Below are 21,296 nucleotides of genomic sequence, written 5' to 3'. Positions count from 1 at the left end.
GTCAGATTCTGGGACGGAAATAGGGCTCACTTCCTTCCCAAACCCCTCCCCAAAGGGGCGAGACTACACTTCCCAGAAAGCCTTGCGCGGGGGGGGGGCGGAGGCGGCAGGGATGCGATGGCGGAGTCGCTGCCCCTGGAGGTGAGAGGAAGCCGCCCTCAGGCCTAGCTCCGGACAGGCCCCGCCCTCGGGGTCCCGAGCTTTGGGGAGGGGCTGTCAGATAGCTAGCCCGGCCCCTCCAGCCTGGCGGAAACGACCTGCCCTCCCGATCCCGCGACCTTCTAGCTCTGGGTAACGGCTACTCCTTTGGGCCATTCTGTCCCTTTAGCTTGAGGGACCGTCCTCCCCTTCCCTATCGGCCCCAGGAGATAGCTGCCCTGTCACCTCAGCAAGAACAGGCCCTCTACCCATCCCCTTCCCTTGAGGTGGCTGTCTCCTCCCCGCTCAGTTCTGGAAGATGTCCGCTCCATCTCATCGTCCCGAAGGGTAACTGATCTTATCCCCATTGGTCCCTTGGGATGATCTCTCCATTTCCTACGCCCGGACAGAGACGGCCGCCCCCTCTCCCTGGCAGTGGGAAACAGACTGCTCCCTACGTATCAACTGCAATGATCTCTGAATTCCTTTATCAAGGATAGGCCTGTTCCCCATTCCTAGGCCCCTAGTGATGGCCGCCTTTACCTCTTTCACTCCATGGGATGTTTGCTCCTTCCCCTTAGCCAGGGGCAAGACCACTCTGCCCCATCTGCCGAGGAGATAACAGGTTTTGTCTTCAGTGGCCTGTTGGAATGGCTTCTCCATCTCTTTTGTCCTGAAGGTTGGCAGCCCCCTCTCTCTGCCCATGGGAAACGGGCCACCCTTTCCTACCGGTCCTGGAATGATGCTCCCTATCCTTAGCAAAAATGGGCCTGTTCCCACCCCCTTTAGCTTGCAGTGCTATTCCTTTCCCCCTTAGATTTAGGGGCTATTTCCATCCCCATAGACCCCATGAGTGACCAGTCATTATCTCCAGTAGCCCCCTTGAGATGGGACTCATGGGATGGCCACTCCATCCTCATCACTGCCTCCTCTCATCCCTCTAGAAAGGCCACCCTCTTCTTAGGTCAATGAATTGTGTCCCTCCCCCACTCACCCCAAGGGATGACAGGTTTGTTCCCCTCTCCCTTTGCTCTTGGGCTGGCTGCTTAGCCCCAGAAGACAAGATGGCCACTGTCTTAACTCAGCTCAAACAGGCTTCCCTGCCTCCCTGGAGGGATTGGGACATGGTCAGTCCCAGTCCCCATCAATACTGTCTTCCCTATGCCTAGCCTCCCTGGCTCAGAATTCTATTCTCCCAGTCATTGTCCTCTCAGTAATGACTACTTTTATTTCCCTGACCCCTTCCTTGAGCATACTCTTGGTGAAAATAGAGGTAGAGGACTGGACTGCCCAACCTTAATTTAATCCAGTAAGCACTGGCTGAGCACTGTGCCTGCGTGCTTGGCATCTGAGAAGGGAAGGAGAGATCACAATGGGTTGGTGAAGTCAAGCTTCAGGAAGGGGATCCCAGGGAAAAGGCCCGCATAGGCAAAAGGAAATAGACATGCTATGTTTGTAGGGCAGTAGGGAGACTGGATTGGGGAAGTTTGGGGACCAGCGAGTCCAATCAGCCACAGAGACCTGGCAGTGCTGATCCAGGAGTGAAGACTGTCCTGAGAGTACTGGTGAACCCTGAAGTTTTACAGCAGGGGTGAGCTGACACTGAAAACTGTTTTATAGGAAAAATTAACCTTGTGACAGTGTGCATAATGTATTAGCAAGGATGAACTTGGAGGTAAAGAGTTCAGGTGGGACATTGTGGAAGGAATCAAGGTTTGAGGTGGTAGAAATCTGAGCTACTGAGGTGGGAAAGTTGCAAAAGTAGAAATTTTAGTAACAGCAATCCAGCAACCATTTATGGAACATCTAGTTGTCACACACACACTATATATATGTAAAATTTAATCCCCATGAGGCTATGATCTAGATTTTTAAAAAGTATCCCTATTTTATAGATATAGAAACAAACCCAGACAGGTCAAATACCTTGTTTAAGGTCACACAGCAGCATGACAGGAAGTAGTGGAGCTGGAATTTGAATGAGTCTAGGTTAGCCTGGCCTAAAGCCTGTGCATTACACCTGTATCTAGGAGCAAGGGACAGAGGGGTTTGAATAGTAGAAAGTGTTATCAGGTAGATGCACTGTTGGCATTGAAAGGGGAATTTGGGAGGAGGGGCTATTTGGGGCGGAGGGTAGAATATGAGTTTTGGTTGAGATTAAAGTGATGGCTAAACATTTGCATGGACAATTGGCAATATGGACTAGCACTTGGATAATAGGACAATATGGGAATATTGAATTGTTGGTTATTCCTGTGTTGGTAAACAGAAAACCAAAAGACCCAGGTCTGAGCCCTGGGAGCCACAGAAGAATCCAAAAACGAGGCAATTGGGATGCAGGGAGGAAGATTCCAGAAGAAAAAAATATTTAATATCAAATCATTCTAGACCTCACTGGCAACCCCTTCCCCAGTCCCATTTAGGACCTTGAACCTCACCACCCCCTAGGTGGGGGAAAGGCCTGAGCCTCCCAATCTAGGTCTTGCTGGGATCGCATCTTAACAACCAGTGGAGAGGGCATGGTGGCAGTGGAGAAGATGGAAAAAGAGCAGGGTCCCAGAGCCTGAGCCATGAGGGCAGGAGGACCAAGCATGACTTCCTGAGGACTAGAGTGAGCACACCTGGCCTGCTGTGCTCTCAGTCCTATGCAAGACACTTGACTGTGTTCTTCAATTCTCACAATAACCCATTTAAACCTCACTACAATTGCCATTTTGCAGATAAGGAAAACAAAGTTCTAGAGGTCAGTTGGCAGAGTAGAGAGTTGAACTAGGTTTATCTGGCCTCAGTGCCCAGGCTTTTTCTACTCAGCTAGGTGGGAAGTTTGATTGTTATCAGTCAGTGAAAGCCTTCACCCAGCTCAGGAAAGGTTTGTTCACAGGAAAGATACCTGAAGCCTGGAGCGGGGAAGTGAATGCTTTGTGAAACTTCACGTCCAAGATAAAATAGAAGCCAGTGCTCTGGTGCCCTCAGACCCATGGTGCTATCAGCTGGAGTCGGTTCCAAAGACCTCCCAGCTCTGACAGTCCCCAATGCCCTGTCTTTTCCCCTCAGATGCTCACATATATTCTGAGCTTCCTGCCTCTGTCAGATCAGAAAGAGGCCTCCCTCGTGAGTTGGGCTTGGTACCGTGCTGCCCAGAATGCCCTTCGGGAGGTAAGGCACCCACCCTCCCCCGTGCCACCCTCGGGTGTTTCTCACTTCAGCTTACTTGTGGCCCTGCTCATATGTCTCCATCCATCCATCCATCCATCCATCCATCCATCCATCCATATATGCTCATATATGCACATGTATACATACATTCATACGTACTTGGCTCTTGGTACAGTGCTAGGGCTACACAGACGAATAAGACACAGTTCCCTAAGGAGCTCACATTCCAGTGAAGGAGAAAGACAAGTAATATGAATGATCATGCTATTGTGTGCTCAGTGCTATGACATTGGGAAGAAACAGTTTGAAGGGGACGGCCGGGCACAGTGGCTCACGCCTATAATCCCAGCACTTTGGGAGGCCAAGGCACATGGATCACCTGAGGTCAGGAGTTTGAGACCAGCCTGACCAATATGGTGAAATGCCGTCTCTAAAATTACAAAAATTAGCTGGGCGTGGTGGCATGGCATGTGCCTGTAGTTCCAGCTACTCAGGAGGCTGAGGCAGGAGAATCGCTTGAACCCGGGAGGCAGAGATTGCAGTGAGCCGAGATCGTGCCACTGTACCCTAGCCTGGGCAAGAGAGTGAGACTCTGCCTCAGAAAAAAAGGGTTTGATGGAACATGAAGAAGGACATCCAGAGGAGACTGGCAGCATCAGGGAAGGCTTTCTGAAGGAACAGGGTGAGAAGAAAGGTTGAGCTCTGTGATCAATAATAGCACAAGTGAAGGCACCATGGTGTGGAATAGTTCTGGAAACAATCGCACAAATTCCGTGTGGCTGGAACTGAGTGAGACATGGCAGGAGACGAGGCTAGAATGGGGTCAGGCTGCAAGCTGGCAGATGTGCCAGGCAGCAGAGTTTGGCTTTCTTCTGGTGACCATCAAGGAGCCCGTTAGGCAGGCAAGTGACACAGCGTGATTTGTATTAGAACTCTGCAGTGCAGAATGGACTGGGAGAGTGAGACAGCATAGGGAGGAGGCCAGCCAGGAGGTGAATGCAGACATCTGGGCTAGTTTAAAAGGCAGGCAGTGATGGCTCATTGTTTTAATTTTGATTTATTAGTGAGGTTGCACTGTTTTTCTCATTAGCTCACCCTTCGTATTTCCCCCTTTTGTTTATTCATGTTCTGTATCCATTTAACTATTAAGGTCTTAGTATTTTTCTGTTCCATTTGTATGGACTTTTTCTTTTTTCTTTTCTTTCTTTTTTCTTTTTTTTTTTTTTTTGGAGATAGATCTCGCTCTGTTGCCCAGGCTGGAGTGCAGTGGCACTATCTTGGCTCACTGCAGGCTCTGCCTCCTGGGTTCAAGCAGTTCTCCTGCCTCAGCCTCCCAAGTAACTGGGATTACAGACACCTGCCACCATGCCCAGCTAATTTTTTTTTTTGAGATGGAGTCTTGCTCTGTCACCCAGGCTGGGGTGCAGTGGTGCAATCTCAGCTCACTGCAACCTCCGCCTCAGCAATTCTCCTGCCTCAGCCTCCCAAGTAGCTGGGATTACAGGTGCTCGCCACCATGCCTGGCTAATTTTTGTATTTTTAGTAGAGACGGGGTTTCACCATGTTGGCTAGGCTGGTCTCAAACTCCTGACTTCAAATGATCTGCCCGCCTTGGCCTCCTAAAGTGCTGGGATTACAGGCATGAGCCACCATGCCTGGCCTGAAATATATTCTTAGTATGTTTGCCTTTTAATTTGATTTGTAGATATGTGCTTTTATTTATGAGATACGGAAATTAAATTTTTTGGTATTTTATATATATATATATATATATTGTGTGTGTGTGTGTGTGTGTGTGTATGTATATACATATATATATATATACTTTTTTGTTTTCGAGACAAGAGTCTCACTCTGTCGCCCAGGCTGGAGTACAGTGGCACCATCTCAGCTCGCTGAAACCTTTGCTTCCCAGGTTCAAGCAATTCTCATGCCTTAGCCTTTCAAGTAGCTGGGATTACAGGTGTGTGCCACCACACCCAGCTAATTTTTGTATTTTAGTAGCGATGGGGTGTCGCCATGTTGGCAAGGCTGGTCTCGAACTCCAGACCTCAAGTGATCTGCACCCCCTTGGCCTCCCAAAGTGCTGGGATTACAGGCGTGAGCCACTGTGCCTGGCTTCTTTTTTTATTTGTATTTATTTATTCTTTGAGATGGAGTCTCGCTCCGTTGCCAGGATGGAGTACAGTGGTGTGATCTCGGCTCACTGCAACCTCCGCCTTCTGGGTTCAGGCGATTCTCCTGCCTCAGCCTCCCGAGTAGCTGGGACTACAGGCGCCCGCCACCGCGCCCGGCTAATTTTTTCTATTTTTAGTAGAGACGGGGTTTCACCATGGTCTCGATCTCCTGACCTTGTAATCCGCCCGCCTCGGCCTCCCAAAGTGCTGGGATTACAGGCGTGAGCCACCGCGCCCGGCCCCAGCTAAATTTTATATTTTTAGTACAGATGGAGTTTCACCATGTTGGCCAGGATGGTCTGGATCTCTTGACCTCATGATCCGCCCATCTTGGCCTCCCAACATGCTGGGATTTCAGGTGTGAGCCACTGCACCTGGCCTCTTTTTTAAAATTTAATTTAATTTTTAATTAAATTTTTTAAAAATTTCATTTGTTTGTTTTTGAGAAAGGGTCTTGCTCTATTGCCAAGGCTAGAGTGCAGCACGCAGTCACAGCTCACTGCAGCCTCGACCTCACCAGGCTCAGGTGATCCTTCCACCTCAGCCTCCTGAGTAGCTAGGACTACAGATGCATGTCACCACGCCCGGCTAATTTTTACATTCTTAGCAGAGACGAGATTTCACCATGTTGCCCAGGCTCATCTCAGACTCCTGGTCTCAAGAGATCTGCCCACCTTAGCTTCCCACAGTGCTGGGATTACAGGCATGAGCCACCATGCCTGGCCCAGAAGTTAAATTTCTCTGTTGTTGATTCTGAACATCCTTTTCTTTTTTACTTCTTCCATTGTTTTCTAAACTTAATGATTCCTTGTCCTGTTATACTGTTCTTCTGTTTTTCTTAAATAGACTCTTACTTAGAGCGGTTTTAGGTTTACAGCAAAACTGTCTCTTCTGCTTTCTGGTTTGAATTTTTGTGTTAATGTTTTTATTAGTAAAATTTATTTAGATTTATGTTATGAGGTAAGAAGCTAAACTGATTAATTTTCAAAGAGCCCAAACACCATTTACATCTAATCTTCTCCTTCTCTGGTTGGAATCCTCTATCCCATATTAAATATGGGTATATAAGTAGATTCTGTTTATACAGTGTCATTGATCTCATTGTCCAAAGGAATTTGATTTTGGACATGTTAAAAGTTTGAAGTGTGAGGATCTAGATGTTGAGATCCACTTGGTAGTTGCATTTCTGAGTGAGGAATTCAAGAGAAATGTCTGGGTAATAAATATAGATTTGGGTGTCATTAAAGAATGGGTGGCAGTTGAAGCCACAGATCTGAGTAACTTCCCCCAGAGAGAACATGCAGAGCCACAGAAGTGCAGGCCACAGAGAAGCCCCAGGGGAGGACACAAGTTCAAGGGCACAGAAAGGAGGAGACACCCCAAGAGGGGAATGAGGAGATCCCAGAGAGAGGAGGGCACAGACATCAAAGGCAGGAGAGCATTTAAAGGATTGAATGAGGCCAGATGTGATGGCTCACGCCTGTAGTCCCAACTCCTCAGGAGGCTGAGGCAGGAGAATCTCTTGAAACAGGGAGGCGGAGGTTGCAGTGATTCAAGATCTAGCCACTGTACTCCAGCCTGGGCGACAGAGCGAGATTCAGTCTCAAAAAAATAAATACATAAATAAAGGATTGAATGGATGATTAACAACGTCAGATCCCACAAAAAGCCCAGCAAAATGAAGAACAAATAGTGTCCATGAGATTTGTTATCCAAGGAGGCCACCAATGGCTTCAGCGATATTTGGCATCTGAAGAAAAAGCCAGGTGGATTGAGGAGTGAATGAGAGAAGTAGGAAGTGTAGAGCGTGACCTCGTTGGCAAGAAATTTCTCCATGGAAAGAAGGAAATAAATAGTGCAGGCCAGGCACAGTGGCTCACACCTGTAATCTTAGAACTTTAGGAGGCCAAGACGAGTGCATCACCTGAGGTCAGGAGTTTGAGACAAGCCTGGACAACATGGCAAAACCCCCTCTACTAAAAATACAAAAATTAGCCAGGCATGGTGGTGGGTGCCTATAATCCCAACTACTCTGGAGGCTGAGGCAGGAGAATCACTTGAACCCAGGGGTGGAGGTTGCGGTGAGCCGAGATTGCTCCACTTCACTCCAGCCTGGGGGACAGAAAGAGACTCCTTCTCAAAAAAAAAAAAAAAAAAAAAAAGAGAGAGAAAAAGAAATAGGGCAGAAATGAGAAGTTTAGATGGATTTGACAAAAGGATTCTCTTCTGGAGAAATCTGAAATGTGTTTGGATTTATCAGGGAGACTGGGCGCAGTGGCTCACACCTGTAATCCCAGTACTTTGGGAGGCTGAGGCTGGTGGATCACTTGAGGCCAGGAGTTCAAGACCAGTCTGGCCAACAAGTTGAAACCCCGTCTCTACTAAAAATACAAAAATTAGCCAGGCGCAGTGGTGCGTACCTGTAATCCCAGCTACTCGGGAGACTGAGGCATGAGAATCTCTTGAACCTGGGAAGCAGAGGTTTCAGTGAGCAGAGATCACACCACCGCATTCTAACCTGGGTGACAGAGCAAGACCCTGTCTATAAATAAATGAATAAATAAATAAAGCTTCAGGGTGGTCCGGTGCAGTGGCACAAACCTGTAATCCCAGCATTTTGGGAGGCCAAGGCGGGTAGATCACTTGAGGTCAGGAGTTTGAGGCCACCCTGGCCAACATGGTGAAACCCCATCTCTACTAAAAATATAAAAATTAGCTGGGCATGGTGGCGCATGCCTGTAATCACAGCTCTTTGGGAGGCTGAGGCAGGAGAATCGCTTGAACCTGGGAGGCGGGGGTTGCAGTGAACTGAGATTGTGTCACTGCACTCCAGCCTGGGCAACACAGCAAGACTCCATCTCAAAAAACAAACAAAACAAAACAAATCAAAACAAAAACATCCTGGCTAACACAGTGAAACCCTAGCTCTACTAAAAAAAAAAAAAAAAAAAAGTGCAAAAAATTAGCTGGGTGTGGTGGCGTTCACCTGTAGTCCCAGCTACTCGGTAGGCTGAGGCAAGAGAATGGCATGAACCCAGGAAGTGGAGCTTGCAGTCAGCCGAGATCGTGCCACTGCACTCCAGCCAGCCTGGGCGAGACTCCGTCTCGAAAAAAAAGAGGCCGGGCGCGGTGACTCACGCCTATAATCCCAGCACTTTGGGAGGCCAAGGCGGGTGGATCACAAGGTCAGGAGTTCAAGACCATCCTGGCCAAGATAGTGAAACCCCGTCTCTACTAAAAATACAAAAAAGTTAGCCGGGCGTGGTGGCGGGCACCTGTAATCCCAGCTACTCAAGAGGCTGAGGCAGAGAATTGCTTGAACCTGGAAGGAGGAGGTTGCAGTGACCTGAGATCGTGCCACTGCACTCCAGCCTGGGTGACAGAGCGAGACTCTGTCTCAAAAAAAAAGTAAATAAATATATTAAATAATAAATAAATAAATGCTTCAGGGAGTCACTAGAGGAGGGGTGAAGTTTGAAGTTTGGGGGAGGAGAGAGGTCAGGTGTGGAAGATGGTGGCAGGGACAGGCTTCCATATACCAAGCTTGTCTGGGATAGGATGGAGAGGATATCACCTCTTCCTTTTTTTTTTTTTTTTTTTTATGTGTGTGTGTGTGTGTGTGTGTGTGTGTGTGTGTGTGTGTGTTTCTTTTTTGTTTTTTCAGCATCAGTTTGGTGAAAAAAAGGATGTCACCTCTTCCTGAGGAAGCAGAGAGGTGGGAGTGGAAACATGGAGCTATTTGCAGAGAAGTTCCTCAGAGGCGGCTCCTTCCTCAGCAGCCCCTTTGCTCAGTGGATTTGGAGACCAGGTTGTCTCAGGAGGAGAGTGAAAAGAGACATAGAGGTCAGGGCTTCAGCAGAGAGGACTGGAGCAGTCACAGGACAGGAGGAAGATGGAAAATTACCAGAGACACATGGAGAGCGTGTGGGCAGCCTTTCTCAAGTGTTTCTGCTGTGCCAGGCACTGTGCTGGGCACTGGCAAGGCAAAACTGAGGAAGGCACAGGGCTGGGGAGTGTGTAGTGAGCACAGATGAGTCAAAAGAGGCTGGGGTGCTGCATTTGACGTCTGTGTGAGGTACATCATGGGTGCAGAGAAAAGATCAGAAAAGACTCCATGGAGAAGGAGGTGTTTGGCCTGAGACTCGAGAGAGTAATAAACATTCGCCAAATAGACCAATAGGAGAAGGTGAGGGGTGAGACCCCCTAGAACAGAAAAATCAGCTGAGCAGAGGCGTGCGGTACAGGACAGTGGTCAGAAGTGGCAGCCTCAGAACCAGGACTAGGAGGAAAGGGAACGGGCTTGGGAAGAGCTTGACTGAAGCCCTGGGTCCTAGAAGGGCTTGAATGCTTGCTTAGGAAGCTTAGCCTGTGTCGCGGAGGCGTGCGGAACTGGCAGAGGGTCTGGAAAGCACAGGCAGAATCGCCTTTTGGAAGGGTCACCCGGTGACAAAACCCAGGGTGGATTGGAGCCAGAGAAACTGGAGGCCAGGACCTGATAAGGAGGAAGCTGGCATCATCTGAGCTTAGAGTAAGGGGACCTCAACTGGGCAGAAGCAGTGAGATTGGAGCAGAGGGACAGATTGATTGCACCATATTAGGAAAACAGAGTAGAAGGGACTTGGGTTATTGTGGATGTGGGGAGTGAGGGAGGATTCTAGAATCACTCTCAAATTTCCCACTTGGGTGACTGAATAGAGGGTGGGGAGAGTTTAGAAGGAGCGGAGTTGGAGGATGGGGTCATGAATTCAGATTTGGGCGTGCCGCATCTCCCTCTGGAGAGAGGTCGATCAGGCACTTGGCTCCCAGGGTCTGGTGTTCAGGAAAATGATGTGGATCGGAAAGACAGTAGTTGGAATGATGGCCCCATGGGGCAAAATGCAGTTGGCCAGGGTACACTTGGAGGGTCGCAAAGATCGTGTGCATATGTGCGCGTGCACACATGTATGTGTGTTGTTGGGTGGAACAAACCACGGGGAACCCACTCATCTGTGGACTGGATCTCTGTTCTTTGCTGACCCCAAAAGAGCCTGAAGAGGAGCAGGCTAGAAGGTAGCAGGAAAGCCAGGAGGGCAGAGTTGCAGAACCCCAGTGGGAGATGGCATCAAGGGGAGTGGTTGCTGGCCATGCAGAGCAGGAGACATGGCAGAGAGATCCCTGGTGGGAGGTCTGAGGTGAAGCCCCCACATGTTGGTGACCTTGCTGGAAGGGAGCCATTGCCAGGAATGCATGATCCTGGCCGGGCGCGGTGGCTCAAGCCTGTAATCCCAGCACTTTGGGAGGCCGAGATGGGCGGATCACGAGGCCAGGAGATTGAGACCATCCTGGCTAACACAGTGAAACCCTGTCTCTACTAAAAAAATACAAAAAACTAGCCGGGCGAGGTGGCGGGCGCCTGTAGTCCCAGCTACTCGGGAGGCTGAGGCAGGAGAATGACATAAACCCGGGAGGCGGAGCTTGCAGTGAGCTGAGATCCGGCCACTGTACTCCAGCCCGGGCGACAGAGTGAGACTCCGTCTCAAAAAAAAAAAAAAAAAAAAGGAATGCATGATCCTGTGGGGACCAAGGTGGAGGAGTGAGCAGGTGAGGCGAAGGGCAACAAGTGGCCGGACAGCAGGCATGCCTGTGCCTGTGTGCTTCCAAGAAGTGTGGCTGTAGAGGGAGGGGAGAGAGGAGAGACAAGAGGAGGGGGTGCAGGATGAAAGGAGGCTTTTATTTGCAGTTTAAGACTCTGGGGTGTTTGTGGCCTCTGAAGAAGGAGCAGTGGAAAGGAAGAAACAGCAGGGTTCTCAGAGGAGAAGGTGCAGTGGGTAAAGGAGGCCAGAAGAGGTCTTCTGGAAGCAAAAGAGCAGGAGAAGGAGGAAAGTTCAGATGGGCCCTGCCTGGAGGCAGCTGGTGGACATGAACAGGGGAAAGGGAGGGACTTCCCACTTGATGGCCATCTCTGAGAATCCTGGGTGAGGGAGGGTGTATCAGTAGGGCCAGGAGCTGGAGTGGGAGGGGCTTGGAGAGAAAACTTGTCTGGGGTGGGAAGTGAGCAAGGAGGCCATGACTTCCTGGGCGGAGTTCTGTATCCCTGGTACAGACTCAGAGGAGGCAGCTGGTCTCACCAGTCCTGGCCAGGCCAGGAGAATGGGTACAGCAGCATGACTGAGGCAGGGCAACAAGGACCCCAAGGAGATGTCATCACAGGCAAAGCCTCATGGAGCCCAGCAAAGATGGGGCAGTCAGAGGAGCCCAAGGGGGGCAGCCAGGCCCTGAGGCGCAGATAGGATTGGAGTAGGGGTGAGGGCTGGAGGAAGGAGATGGAAGCCAGAGTCAGTGTTTTAGAGCGGGAGCTGCTCCAGCCAACTATGCTCTCCAGATAGAATGCGGACAGAGACAGATGACAGAGCCTTGGGATAACCAAAAACAAGAAAAAGAGAAAAGGAATGTTGACAAAGACCCTTTAGTGCCTCTGCAAAACTCAGCCCCACCTAGGCTGGGAGCACTGGGAGGCCAGGCCACAGGTACCTGGCATCACCCCTACCATGTGCCCGAGAGCACCTGCGGGACCCTGCAGGCAGGAACCATCTCCCAGGGCTCAGGCATGGGCAGGTGGATACTGAGGCAGTACCAGTTAGGTGCCAGTTAGGTGCTATGGAAGACACAGGCCCAGCTAGGGTAGGACACTGGTCTTGGGGACTTACTGTCCCTGACCAGTCCCAGCTGTTCCCTTAATCCCAATTTTCTCCAATAAGGATGCCGGCAAAGGCAGCACCCTCCATATACACCGGCCCTGTCCGTTCCTGTGGGGAGCCCTGGCTACCTGCTGCTGGTTGGTCCCCATGAAGCAATAGCTGAAGAGAGCTCTTTGCGCCCTCCCCTTCCGGAGGGATTGATGAAGTCCTGGAGCAGCCTCTGTATGACCCACCAGTCTGACTCCTCTCTAAAGACCAATGCCCTGGGTGCCAGGGCATACATTTCCCAACGGCCTCCTGGAGAACAGGCATGGTAGCTTTGGAGTCCTGTACTAGGCAGGATGAAGGGCCATTTTCTCTGTCACATGGCTTTCCAAGTCTGTACACAGGCCTGCAGTCTCAGTTCAGGGCTTCACTAGGTAAAACAAAACCCTGGTCTCCCACAGACAAGGTACATACATCAGGCCGGGTGCGGTGGCTCAAGCCTGTAATCTCAGCACTTTGGGAGGCCGAGACGGGCGGATCACGAGGTCAGGAGATCGAGACCATCCTGGCTAACGCGGTGAAACCCCGTCTCTACTAAAAATACAAAAAACTAGCCGGGCGAGGTGGCGGGCGCCTGTAGTCCCAGCTACTCGAGAGGCTGAGGCAGGAGAATGGCGTAAACCTGGGAGGCGGAGCTTGCAGTGAGCTGAGATCCGGCCACAGCACTCCAGCCTGGGCGACAGACCTAGACTCCGTCTCAAAAAAAAAAAGGCACATACATCACTTGTAGCAGATTCAGAGCATTTCCCAAATGATTTTGCGATTACTCTTTTTTTTTTCTTTTTTTTTGTTTTTTGTTTTTTGTTTTTGAGATGGAGTCTCACACTGTCACCCAGGCTGGAGTGCAGTGGCAGGATCTCGGCTCAGTGCAACCTCCGCCTCTTAGGTTCAAGAGATTCTCCTGCCTCAGCCCCCAGAGTAGCTGGGATTACAGGTATCTGCCACCATGCCCGGCTTTTTTGTATTTTTAGTAGAGATGGGGTTTCACCATGTTGGCCAGGGTGGTCTTGAACTCCTGACCTCAAGTGATCTGCCTGCCTTGGGGCAAAGTCCAGGGATTACAGGCATGAGCCACCATGCCCAGCCAGCGATTACTCTTAAGAGGCCAGCATCAGGAAGGGAGGACACCAGGGGGCAAGGTGCTCCCTCTGTAGATGGGGCAGCTAGAGCTAGAGCATGTGGCCATGCAGTCCTCTTTGGGTGGGTCTAGAAGCATCTTCCCAGGGCCCAGGAAAGGGGTGTCCTATACCAGGGCCAAAGTCCAGAACCCAGAAGGCCTGCTTCAGCCTGCTGCTGTGCCCTCACACAGAGAAATATCTCTGAAAGGATGTTCCTGGGCTCCGGCAGGTTATTTATTTATTCAAGCTGGAGTCTTGCTCTGTTGCCCAGGCTGGAGTGCAGTGGCACGATCTCAGCTCACTGCAACCTCTGCCTCCTGGGTTCAAGCAATTCTTCTGCCTCAGCCTCCCGAGTAGCTGGGATTATAAGCTCCTGCCACCACACCCAGCTAATTTTTGTATATTTAGTAGAGATAGGGTTTCGCCATGTTGGCCAGGCTGGTCTCGACCTCCTGACCTTGTGATCCACCTGCCTTGGCCTCCCAAAGTGCTGGAATTATAGGAGTGAGCCACCACACCCGGCCAACTCCTGCAGTTTTAAATCCACGTGACCTCAGGAGCAGGTGACCTCAGGAGCAGACCTCAGGAGGCACCACTGAGGTGGCTTAGAGGCTGCTCCCATCCCACCAGCAAAAACGGTGGGGCCCGGAAATGGTCTCAAGCCTCTTCTGTACCCCCAGAGCTAGAAGTCCTTTAAACCAAGCCGTGCTTCTTTATCAGGTGGCCTTGCTGCCAGGAGCCAGCCCTGGACTTGGGCCCTGGGGGCACTGCCAGAGCCTTCCAAGGTCTTTTGTCCGCCTGGTTCATAGGGAGGCAGTGGAAGAGAAGAGACCCTTCCTGGCCAGCCAGGCTCCAGAATGAAGGGAAGGAAAGAAGTCAGGCTGAGCCCCTGAAGGTGCTGTGCCGCCAGAGCTGGGGCCTGCAGGACTTTCAGGGGTTCCTCAGTGATGTGTGAGTTGGGGAAGGAGGTGCTGCCTCACAGCCAGCTCTGCCCCAGCTGCCCCAGCTAGTTTCCTCTCATCTGCATCCGATGGAGTTGTCTAGCTTGCAGGGCTTGGGAATGGCTGGAGGTATGCCCTCCATTCCTCTCTGATGTTTTATTGCCCTCTCCACCCTCACACAGTGGGATCTTCCCAGCCTCCCTTTCACCTGAGATCCCTGATCCACTGCCCACAAGGAGACCTGTGGTGAGTGCCCCTCTCATCTGGAATGACCATGTTCCAGAAGTAGGGGCTGGAAGGGGAACCTGGCTGACCCCTGGTTCCTGTGAAAGAGGCCAGGAGCTGGTTCCTGTCTCTTACACTGCTCCTTCCTGTCATTACAGCCATGGGTGCCACTTCTCTCTGGCAGAAGCCAGGCTGGTCTCTCCACACCTGGGAATGCGTCCTGTGTTTCTTAGGAGAATCCTGTTGATAAGCATCTTGCAGGAGCACATCCTGTGAGTCACTTCTACTTTTTGCATTCCTGTTTTTTTTTTTTTTTTTTTTTTGAGATGGAGTCTTGCTCTGTTGCCCAGGCTGGAGTGCAGTGGTGCAATCTCGGCTCACTGCAAGCTCCGCCTCCCGGGTTCACGCCATTCTCCTGCCTCAGCCTCCCAAGTAGCTGGGACTACAGGCGCCTGCCACCATGCCCGGCTATTTTTTTTTTTTTTTTTTTTGAGATGGAGTCTGGCTCTGTCGCCCAGGCTGGAGTGCAGTGGCCGGATCTCAGCTCACTGCAAGCTCCGCCCTCCGGGTTTACGCCATTCTCCTGCCTCAGCCTCCCGAGTAGCTGGGACTACAGGCGCCCACCACCTCGCCCGGCTAGTTTTTTTGTATTTTTTAGTAGAGACGGGGTTTCACCGTGTTCGCCAGGATGGTCTCGATCTCCTGACCTCGTGATCCGCCCGTCTCGGCCTCCCAAAGTGCTGGGATTACAGGCTTGAGCCACAGCGCCCGGCCTTTTTTTTCATTTTTAGTAGAGATGGGGTTTCACTATGTTAGCCAGGATGGTCTCGATCTCCTGACCTCATGATCTGCCTGCTTTGGCCTCCCAGAGTAATGGGATTACAGGCGTGAGCCACCGTGCCCAGTCTAATTTCTGTATTTTTAGTAGAGATGGGGTTTCACCATGTTGGCCAGGCTGGTCTCAAACTCCTGACCTAAAGTGATCCACCCGCCTCAGCCTCCCAAAGTGCTGGGATTACAGGTGTGAGCCACCATGCCTGGCTTGGATTCCCTTTTGATGATGGTCTGTGGGGTACCAGCAGGGAACAGCAGGTTGTTTTTGCAGTTACTAACAAGACAGGTTTAGGGGAGCTTTCTTTTCTGCATCAGGACCATGTTGATTCATACAAGAGCCCTCTTTGAGTACCACTTGCCTGTAACATGGGCAAGAGGTAGGGAGATGGGGCAAGGATTTTAGAATCCAAGCCCTCCTCTCCCTCTCCCCAAAGATCTGTTCCACACAAATTTTACCAATTTCCCTTTGGCTCACTCCAGTGCAATATCAGGAAAAGTTATTTGAAGATATCTCCTTAGCTGGGAGCTCCTAAATGCCTGCACAAGCCAACTTATTCCCACCATGTAGCCCTGGCTTGTCTCTTGGGTCCCACCCGGCTCCAACTGTGCACTCCCCATTCTCACTCCCCTGTTTCTCTACGCACAGCCAGCTCAACTTCCTTGGCACGGGTGAGGTGTGTTCTGTTAGCTCCCATGCACGGAAATGGGAGGCTTCAGTGTCCTTACCTTGACAGATAGATGTCCTCTCCGGAGATATGCTGCAGGGATCACAAGCACATCTTGAACGCTGGAGCATCCAGGGCCCAATACCAGGCAGCTCTATGCACACACATGCACATGCACATACATACACAGACACATACACATATATGCACATGCACACATTTTTGCTTAAACACAGAATACAGTTTTCACATTTTGCTTAAACAGAGAATACATTTTGCAAACATTCATGTGACAGACTCTCTCAGGCCACCAGGGGACTTAGGCCTCACTGCCTGCCCCAGACCTCTGTCACCTGGGCCATAGAGGGTTGTGGTGAGTGACACCTACCTCACTTCTCTCGCCTTCCACTCTTCAGAGGGCTATGCTCTCTAGAAAGTTGGGGAAGCTGGCTGCTTAGCTCATGTCAAGTCCCTGGAGTAGGAGGCTGAGTCCATGGATCTCAGGGCCTCCTTCTGAAAGTCCCAAAGGTTGGGGTCTGGCATACTTTGCCCTCCCACGCCCTGGGGACTTCACTGGGTTTCCTCTAGGTCCCATCTCAGCCCTCCTGTGCTCAGCATGCCAACTCCCCACTCTGTCCCCGCCCCTCCCTCAGCATCCCGTCCTATCCATCACTAACCTTCCTGCCTTCCTCTGATGGTCATCTCATTTGAACCTCAGCTCCCACTTCCTACCCATGCCCAACTTGACCACACATGATACCACACACCACGATGGGTCCCCGTTGTGGAAGGGCCCTTCCTTGACCTGCCCTCAACCTCTGGCCAGTGACTTGTCACCAAACCCAATGCCCAGCACCCTCTGAAGCCAGAGGGCTACCCCCAGGCCTGCTGCTGCTCCATAGACAGATGTGCGATACAACATCCCAGTGTCCTCTGCCTCCCTCTCGGCCATCAAGAGCCTGGGCCTCAGGGGCATCTGCTGCATCAGCCTGACCAACGTGGATGGCTCTCCGGCTTCGTACCAGGTGCTACAGTCTGTTGCTTACCACCTGGGCCCACACCTGCAGAGCTTGTCCCTGGGTGGAGGCAGCCCCACAGAGGCGTCCTTTGTGGCCCTGATCCTGGGATGCCCAGCCCTGTGTGTCCTTGATCTCAGTGGCTGCAACAGCCTCTTCACCTCTGGCACACTGCTGGCTCAGCCCGAGATGGCACAGAGCGTCCGGCAGGCCTTGAGTGGCCTCCGTGAGCTCAACCTGGCTGGCCTGCGAGACCTGGCTGACCTCAGCTTCAACCGGCTCAGCAGCTGTGCCCCCAGCCTGGAGCGCCTCTCCTTGGCATACTGCCACCTCACCTTCGAGCTAGGCCCAGTCCGAGGCTCCATCAGCCCCCAAGACTCCTCTCCCTCCCAGTTCTCCTTCCGCAACCTGCTGCGATTTGTGCAAGAGCGGGCTGGCAGGCTGCGTGCCCTGGACCTGAGTGGCACTGGCTTACCACCCGAGGCCCTGCAGGCCCTGGGCCAGGTAGCTGGGCTGCAACTGCAGGAGCTGAGCCTGCACAGCTGCCGGGACCTCTCCACAGAGGCTGTGGCTACCCTGTGCTTCCAGCAACCAGGCCTTACCTCCCTGGACCTCAGCGGCTGCTCAGAACTGACTGATGGGGCGCTCTTGGCCGTGAGCCGGGGCCTGCGGCACCTGCGGCGCCTGAGCCTGGGGAAGCTGCAGCGGCTGACAGACGCAGGATGTACAGCTCTGGGTGGCCTGCGGGAGCTGCAGAGCCTCAACATGGCCGAGTGCTGCCTGGTGAGAGGGCGGGAACTGGCCCAGGCCCTGGGCTCTGTGCACGGGGCTCCATCCCAGCTGGCCTCCCTCAGCCTGGCCCACTGCTCTTCGTTGAAGGTGAGCTCACCATCATCCCCTCCCTTCCTCTCCAGGGCTGAGGACAGCGGGAGGGGGAACCGGGGTGGTGGTGGGCCTGTGGCACCAGGAAGGGACTCCCCAGTGTTCATGCCTATGATTGGCAGTTAGAAATGTACTTGGGACCCAATCTGGAGGAGGACAAGAGCCTAGACAGCTGCTGCTGCTGCCAGCACATCTCCCCAAAGCCCCCATTGTGGGCCTAGGAGGTCCAAGTGGCCAAGGTGACCCAGCCCACAAGGCGGCCAACAGCTCACATGCCAAGTGCATGTGGTCTGGGGAGGGGCGCTAAGGACGAGTGTTCCGAAGCTGGGAGGGCTGAAGAAAGGGGGTGATGGGCAAGGAAGGCAGGGAAGGAGCACTGAGGAAGGTGTTGGGGCAGGGCCTGTGAGGGTGATGTGACAGGAGCAGCAGGGTCATTTCGTAGCCAAGGCCAGGCCCTTTAGCGGGGCTCAGTGCTGTCCCTCTGGGTGGCGCCCCTGTCTTGGCAGTGTCAGTCTGTCCCTCTTTAGTGGATTATTTCTTCAGCCTGTCCATTTGACCAGGGCATTCCCAACCTAAAAACCATCTCTCCACCTTGTTACCCTCCAAGTGTCTCTCTTCCTGGCCTTACTCCTCCTTCTCTTTGGCACCAAGCATGTCAGATATGTGGTACAACATCCCCGTGTCCTCTCAGCTGCTGCCTCCAGGCCTCACGTTCTTTTGTCCCTCTGTGCCATCTCGGGCTGAGCCAGCAGTGTGCCAGAGGTGAAGAGGCTGTTGCAGCCACTGAGATCAAGGACACACAGGGCTGGGCATCCCAGGATCAGGGCCACAAAGGAGGCCTCTGTGGGGCTGCCTCCACCCAGGGACAAGCTCTGCAGGTGTGGGCCCAGGTGGTAAGCAACAGATTGTAGCACCTGGTACGAATCTGTTCCCCTCTGTGCATCTCTCTACAAACCAGCCTCCTCTACTCTGCCCTTAGCTCCTGCTCCCCATCCCTAACTGCCCTGTCAGCTGGCAGCTCTACCTCCATCTCATACTTCTGGTTCCAATTCTAGAGGGAGCGACTCCGATTGGCTTAGCAGAGTCAACTGGCTGGTCCAGTGAGCTGTGGTCTGAGGTGGCCTCATTCACTCTTTTGGCAGGGGCTGGGAGCATAGGCAGGGTGGCCACCCTAGGCCCTGCCACTTGCATCCTTCCTGCCCCAGCCACAGTCCAGGCCTTTTTCCTGCAGCAACCCCCATGGCCCACCCTGCCCACTCCCACCTTTCACTACCAGCACAGGGACCATGTTGCTTCCTTCCTTGGACCCTCTGGTAGCTCCCCTCCCTCCCTCCTGCCTGTGGGGTGAGAACCTTGAACAGACCCTTCTTAGCTACCCCTGCCAGGCCAGGTGGCATAGGCAACCAGCTGCTGCTCCATCCTGTCTCCTCCCTTCCTCCCTCCTAGGACGCTTCAGTGCTCTCCATGATCCCAGCGCTGGGCCTGAGCCTCAGGGTGCTAGACCTGTCCTCCTGTGTGGCCCTCACCAACCGGACCCTGCAGGCCATCTGCACCTACCTCACCCACCTCTCAGTCCTACGCCTGGCTTGGTGCAGGGAGCTGTGTGACTGGGGGCTTCTGGGGCTGGAGGAGCCTCTGCAGGGGACCCAGGTGCGGGACCCTCGAAGTCTTGGGAGGATGGGGTGGCCCCTGGGCTCAGCTGCCCTCCTGTCCCTTCCAAGTCTCTCTGTAGGAACATTTAAGGGCAAACTCAGGAGGAACCTGAGAAGCAAGGGCTTCTTCCTACAGCCACGCCCAGAGCTGGAGCATCAGGCCTCAGGCACCAAGGACCCCTGTCCCGAGCCACAGGGCCCCTCCCTGCTCATGCTTCGGGCCCTGCAGGAGTTGGACCTCACAGCCTGCAGCAAGCTGACTGATGCCAGTTTAGCCAAGGTGTGGGGCTGCGGGTGCGGGTAGGCTGAGGATCTTGGGGCTGAAGTCAGGGGTCTGGGCCAACCCACTTTTTGCTTGGAAAAAAGTTGACCTTGGAGTTCCTTTTTCATTGGCTTCTGCTGCCTCTAGTCATGCCCTGGCTGGGGTGGGAGGATCTGGAAAGGCCAAGGCTGTGGGCTCCAGTGGCATTTACTTCTCCCCGACCCTCCCCATCCGTGTAGGTGCTCCAGTTCCCCCAGCTGAGGCAGCTGTCCCTGAGCCTGTTGCCAGAACTTACAGACAAGGGCTTGTTGGCTGTGGCTGGGGGCTGTCCTAGCCTGGAGCACTTGGCGCTGAGTCACTGCACCCGCGTCAGTGACAAGGGCTGGGCCCAGGCAGCCAGCTCCTGGCCGAGGCTGCAGCACCTCAACCTGTCCAGCTGCAGTCAGCTCACAGAGCAGTGAGTGTGTCCGATGACACTGGGCAGATGGAGCCACAGTGCAGGGGCTGGGCTGGGTCCCACGCCGGGCCAGACACTCATCCAGTGGCCTCCCCACAGGACACTGGATGCCATTGGGCAGGCGTGCAGGCAGCTCCGGGTGTTGGATGTGGCCATGTGCCCTGGCATCAACATGGCCGCCATCAGACGCTTCCAAGCCCAGCTGCCCCAGGTGTCCTGCGTCCAGTCCCGCTTCGTGGGAGGGGCTGACCTGACCCTAACACTCTGAGGCCGGGTCAGTAACCAGCCCTGCAGCACAGCCTCCTTGACTCCCCCAGTCCCCAACCCTGGCCTTGACCTGGCTTGCCTCTTGCCTCCCTCTACTGCAGACCCTCTAGGACTGGGGGTGGGGCCAATCCAGGCAGCCCAGAGGGAACTTCCCGCCACACCACCTGACAGTAGCCTCTTTCCAGCTACACGTGGCTGCCACAGGCCCCTGGAAATGCTAGCTGCTTGTTTGCCGTCACAGGCTCCTGCTCTCTGGCCAAGCCCTGGGCGGGAGGCCAGGCCCCCAGCAGGCGGGGTCTGGTGCTGGGAGGAGCAAAGCCCCTGCCTCTTGCCTGCCCTCTTCTCAGACCTAAGGCCCAGCTCCACCTACTCCTGTGGGACTCTCCCAGCACCCTGTGTGCACTGAGCTTCAGCAGCTGAGCCCAGGTCTATGTTGTAAACCCTAAGATTAAACATTCCAGATAGTACCTCCTTGTCTTAAATTCTGACTAAAGGGCCCCTCCCCTCCCAACTTCAGCTGAGGGCTCCCGCCCTGGCCTGACACTCCTAGCATCTTCCCCACACAGTAGGAGACCCTGCAGGCTTGGGTGTGTCCTGAGGCAAAGGCACAAGCTGTGTGCTTGTCTCAGCCAGATTCCAGGAACTACCGATGAATGATGCCTGAGTCAATGAGGCTGTCCTGAGGGGGAAATAAGAGGAAAAGAATGAAAGAGGCCAGCATCTCTGGGTGAGAGGGTCACTAGAGGTCACCTAGTCCAGCCCCTTCAATGGTGCTGGTGACTTC

General features: G+C 53.1%; 1 protein-coding gene and 2 long non-coding RNA genes across 32 annotated transcripts; all 3 read left to right on the top strand.

Annotated features, from left to right (window-relative positions):
• Nucleotides 1–99: 99 nt before the first annotated feature.
• On the top strand, nt 100–20,979 carry LRRC29 (leucine rich repeat containing 29). Of its 30 annotated transcripts, XM_077984200.1 has the most exons (10): nt 1,603–1,729; nt 3,193–3,294; nt 9,136–9,279; nt 13,006–13,127; nt 14,435–14,498; nt 16,933–17,871; nt 19,321–19,524; nt 19,663–19,806; nt 20,345–20,519; nt 20,754–20,979. In XM_077984200.1, exons 4-9 carry the CDS (start codon nt 13,006–13,008, stop codon nt 20,492–20,494), a joined length of 1,623 nt encoding a protein of 540 aa, XP_077840326.1. In that variant the 5' UTR covers nt 1,603–1,729; nt 3,193–3,294; nt 9,136–9,279; the 3' UTR covers nt 20,495–20,519; nt 20,754–20,979. The 30 variants fall into 30 exon arrangements, with proteins under 30 accessions (XP_077840321.1, XP_077840320.1, XP_077840322.1 ...); XM_077984195.1 differs by lacking the exons at nt 9,136–9,279; nt 13,006–13,127; nt 14,435–14,498 and adding exons at nt 100–141; nt 20,028–20,245 and having other exon boundaries at nt 20,698–20,979; XM_077984194.1 differs by lacking the exons at nt 9,136–9,279; nt 13,006–13,127; nt 14,435–14,498 and adding exons at nt 100–141; nt 20,028–20,245 and having other exon boundaries at nt 1,598–1,729; nt 20,698–20,979.
• Nucleotides 3,823–11,896, top strand: LOC144337635 (uncharacterized). The gene is made up of 2 exons (XR_013411011.1): nt 3,823–5,005; nt 11,177–11,896. It is a non-coding gene; the product is annotated as an uncharacterized LOC144337635 (long non-coding RNA).
• On the top strand, nt 6,661–8,368 carry LOC144337636 (uncharacterized). The gene is made up of 2 exons (XR_013411012.1): nt 6,661–6,785; nt 7,823–8,368. It is a non-coding gene; the product is annotated as an uncharacterized LOC144337636 (long non-coding RNA).
• Nucleotides 20,980–21,296: the final 317 nt, after the last annotated feature.

This window comes from Macaca mulatta, chromosome 20, assembly GCF_049350105.2.
Source record: "Macaca mulatta isolate MMU2019108-1 chromosome 20, T2T-MMU8v2.0, whole genome shotgun sequence".
NCBI classification, from domain to species: Eukaryota; Metazoa; Chordata; class Mammalia; order Primates; family Cercopithecidae; genus Macaca; species Macaca mulatta.
The sequence above is the reverse complement of the archived record's forward strand: the minus strand, read 5'-3'. Positions and strand labels throughout refer to the sequence as shown.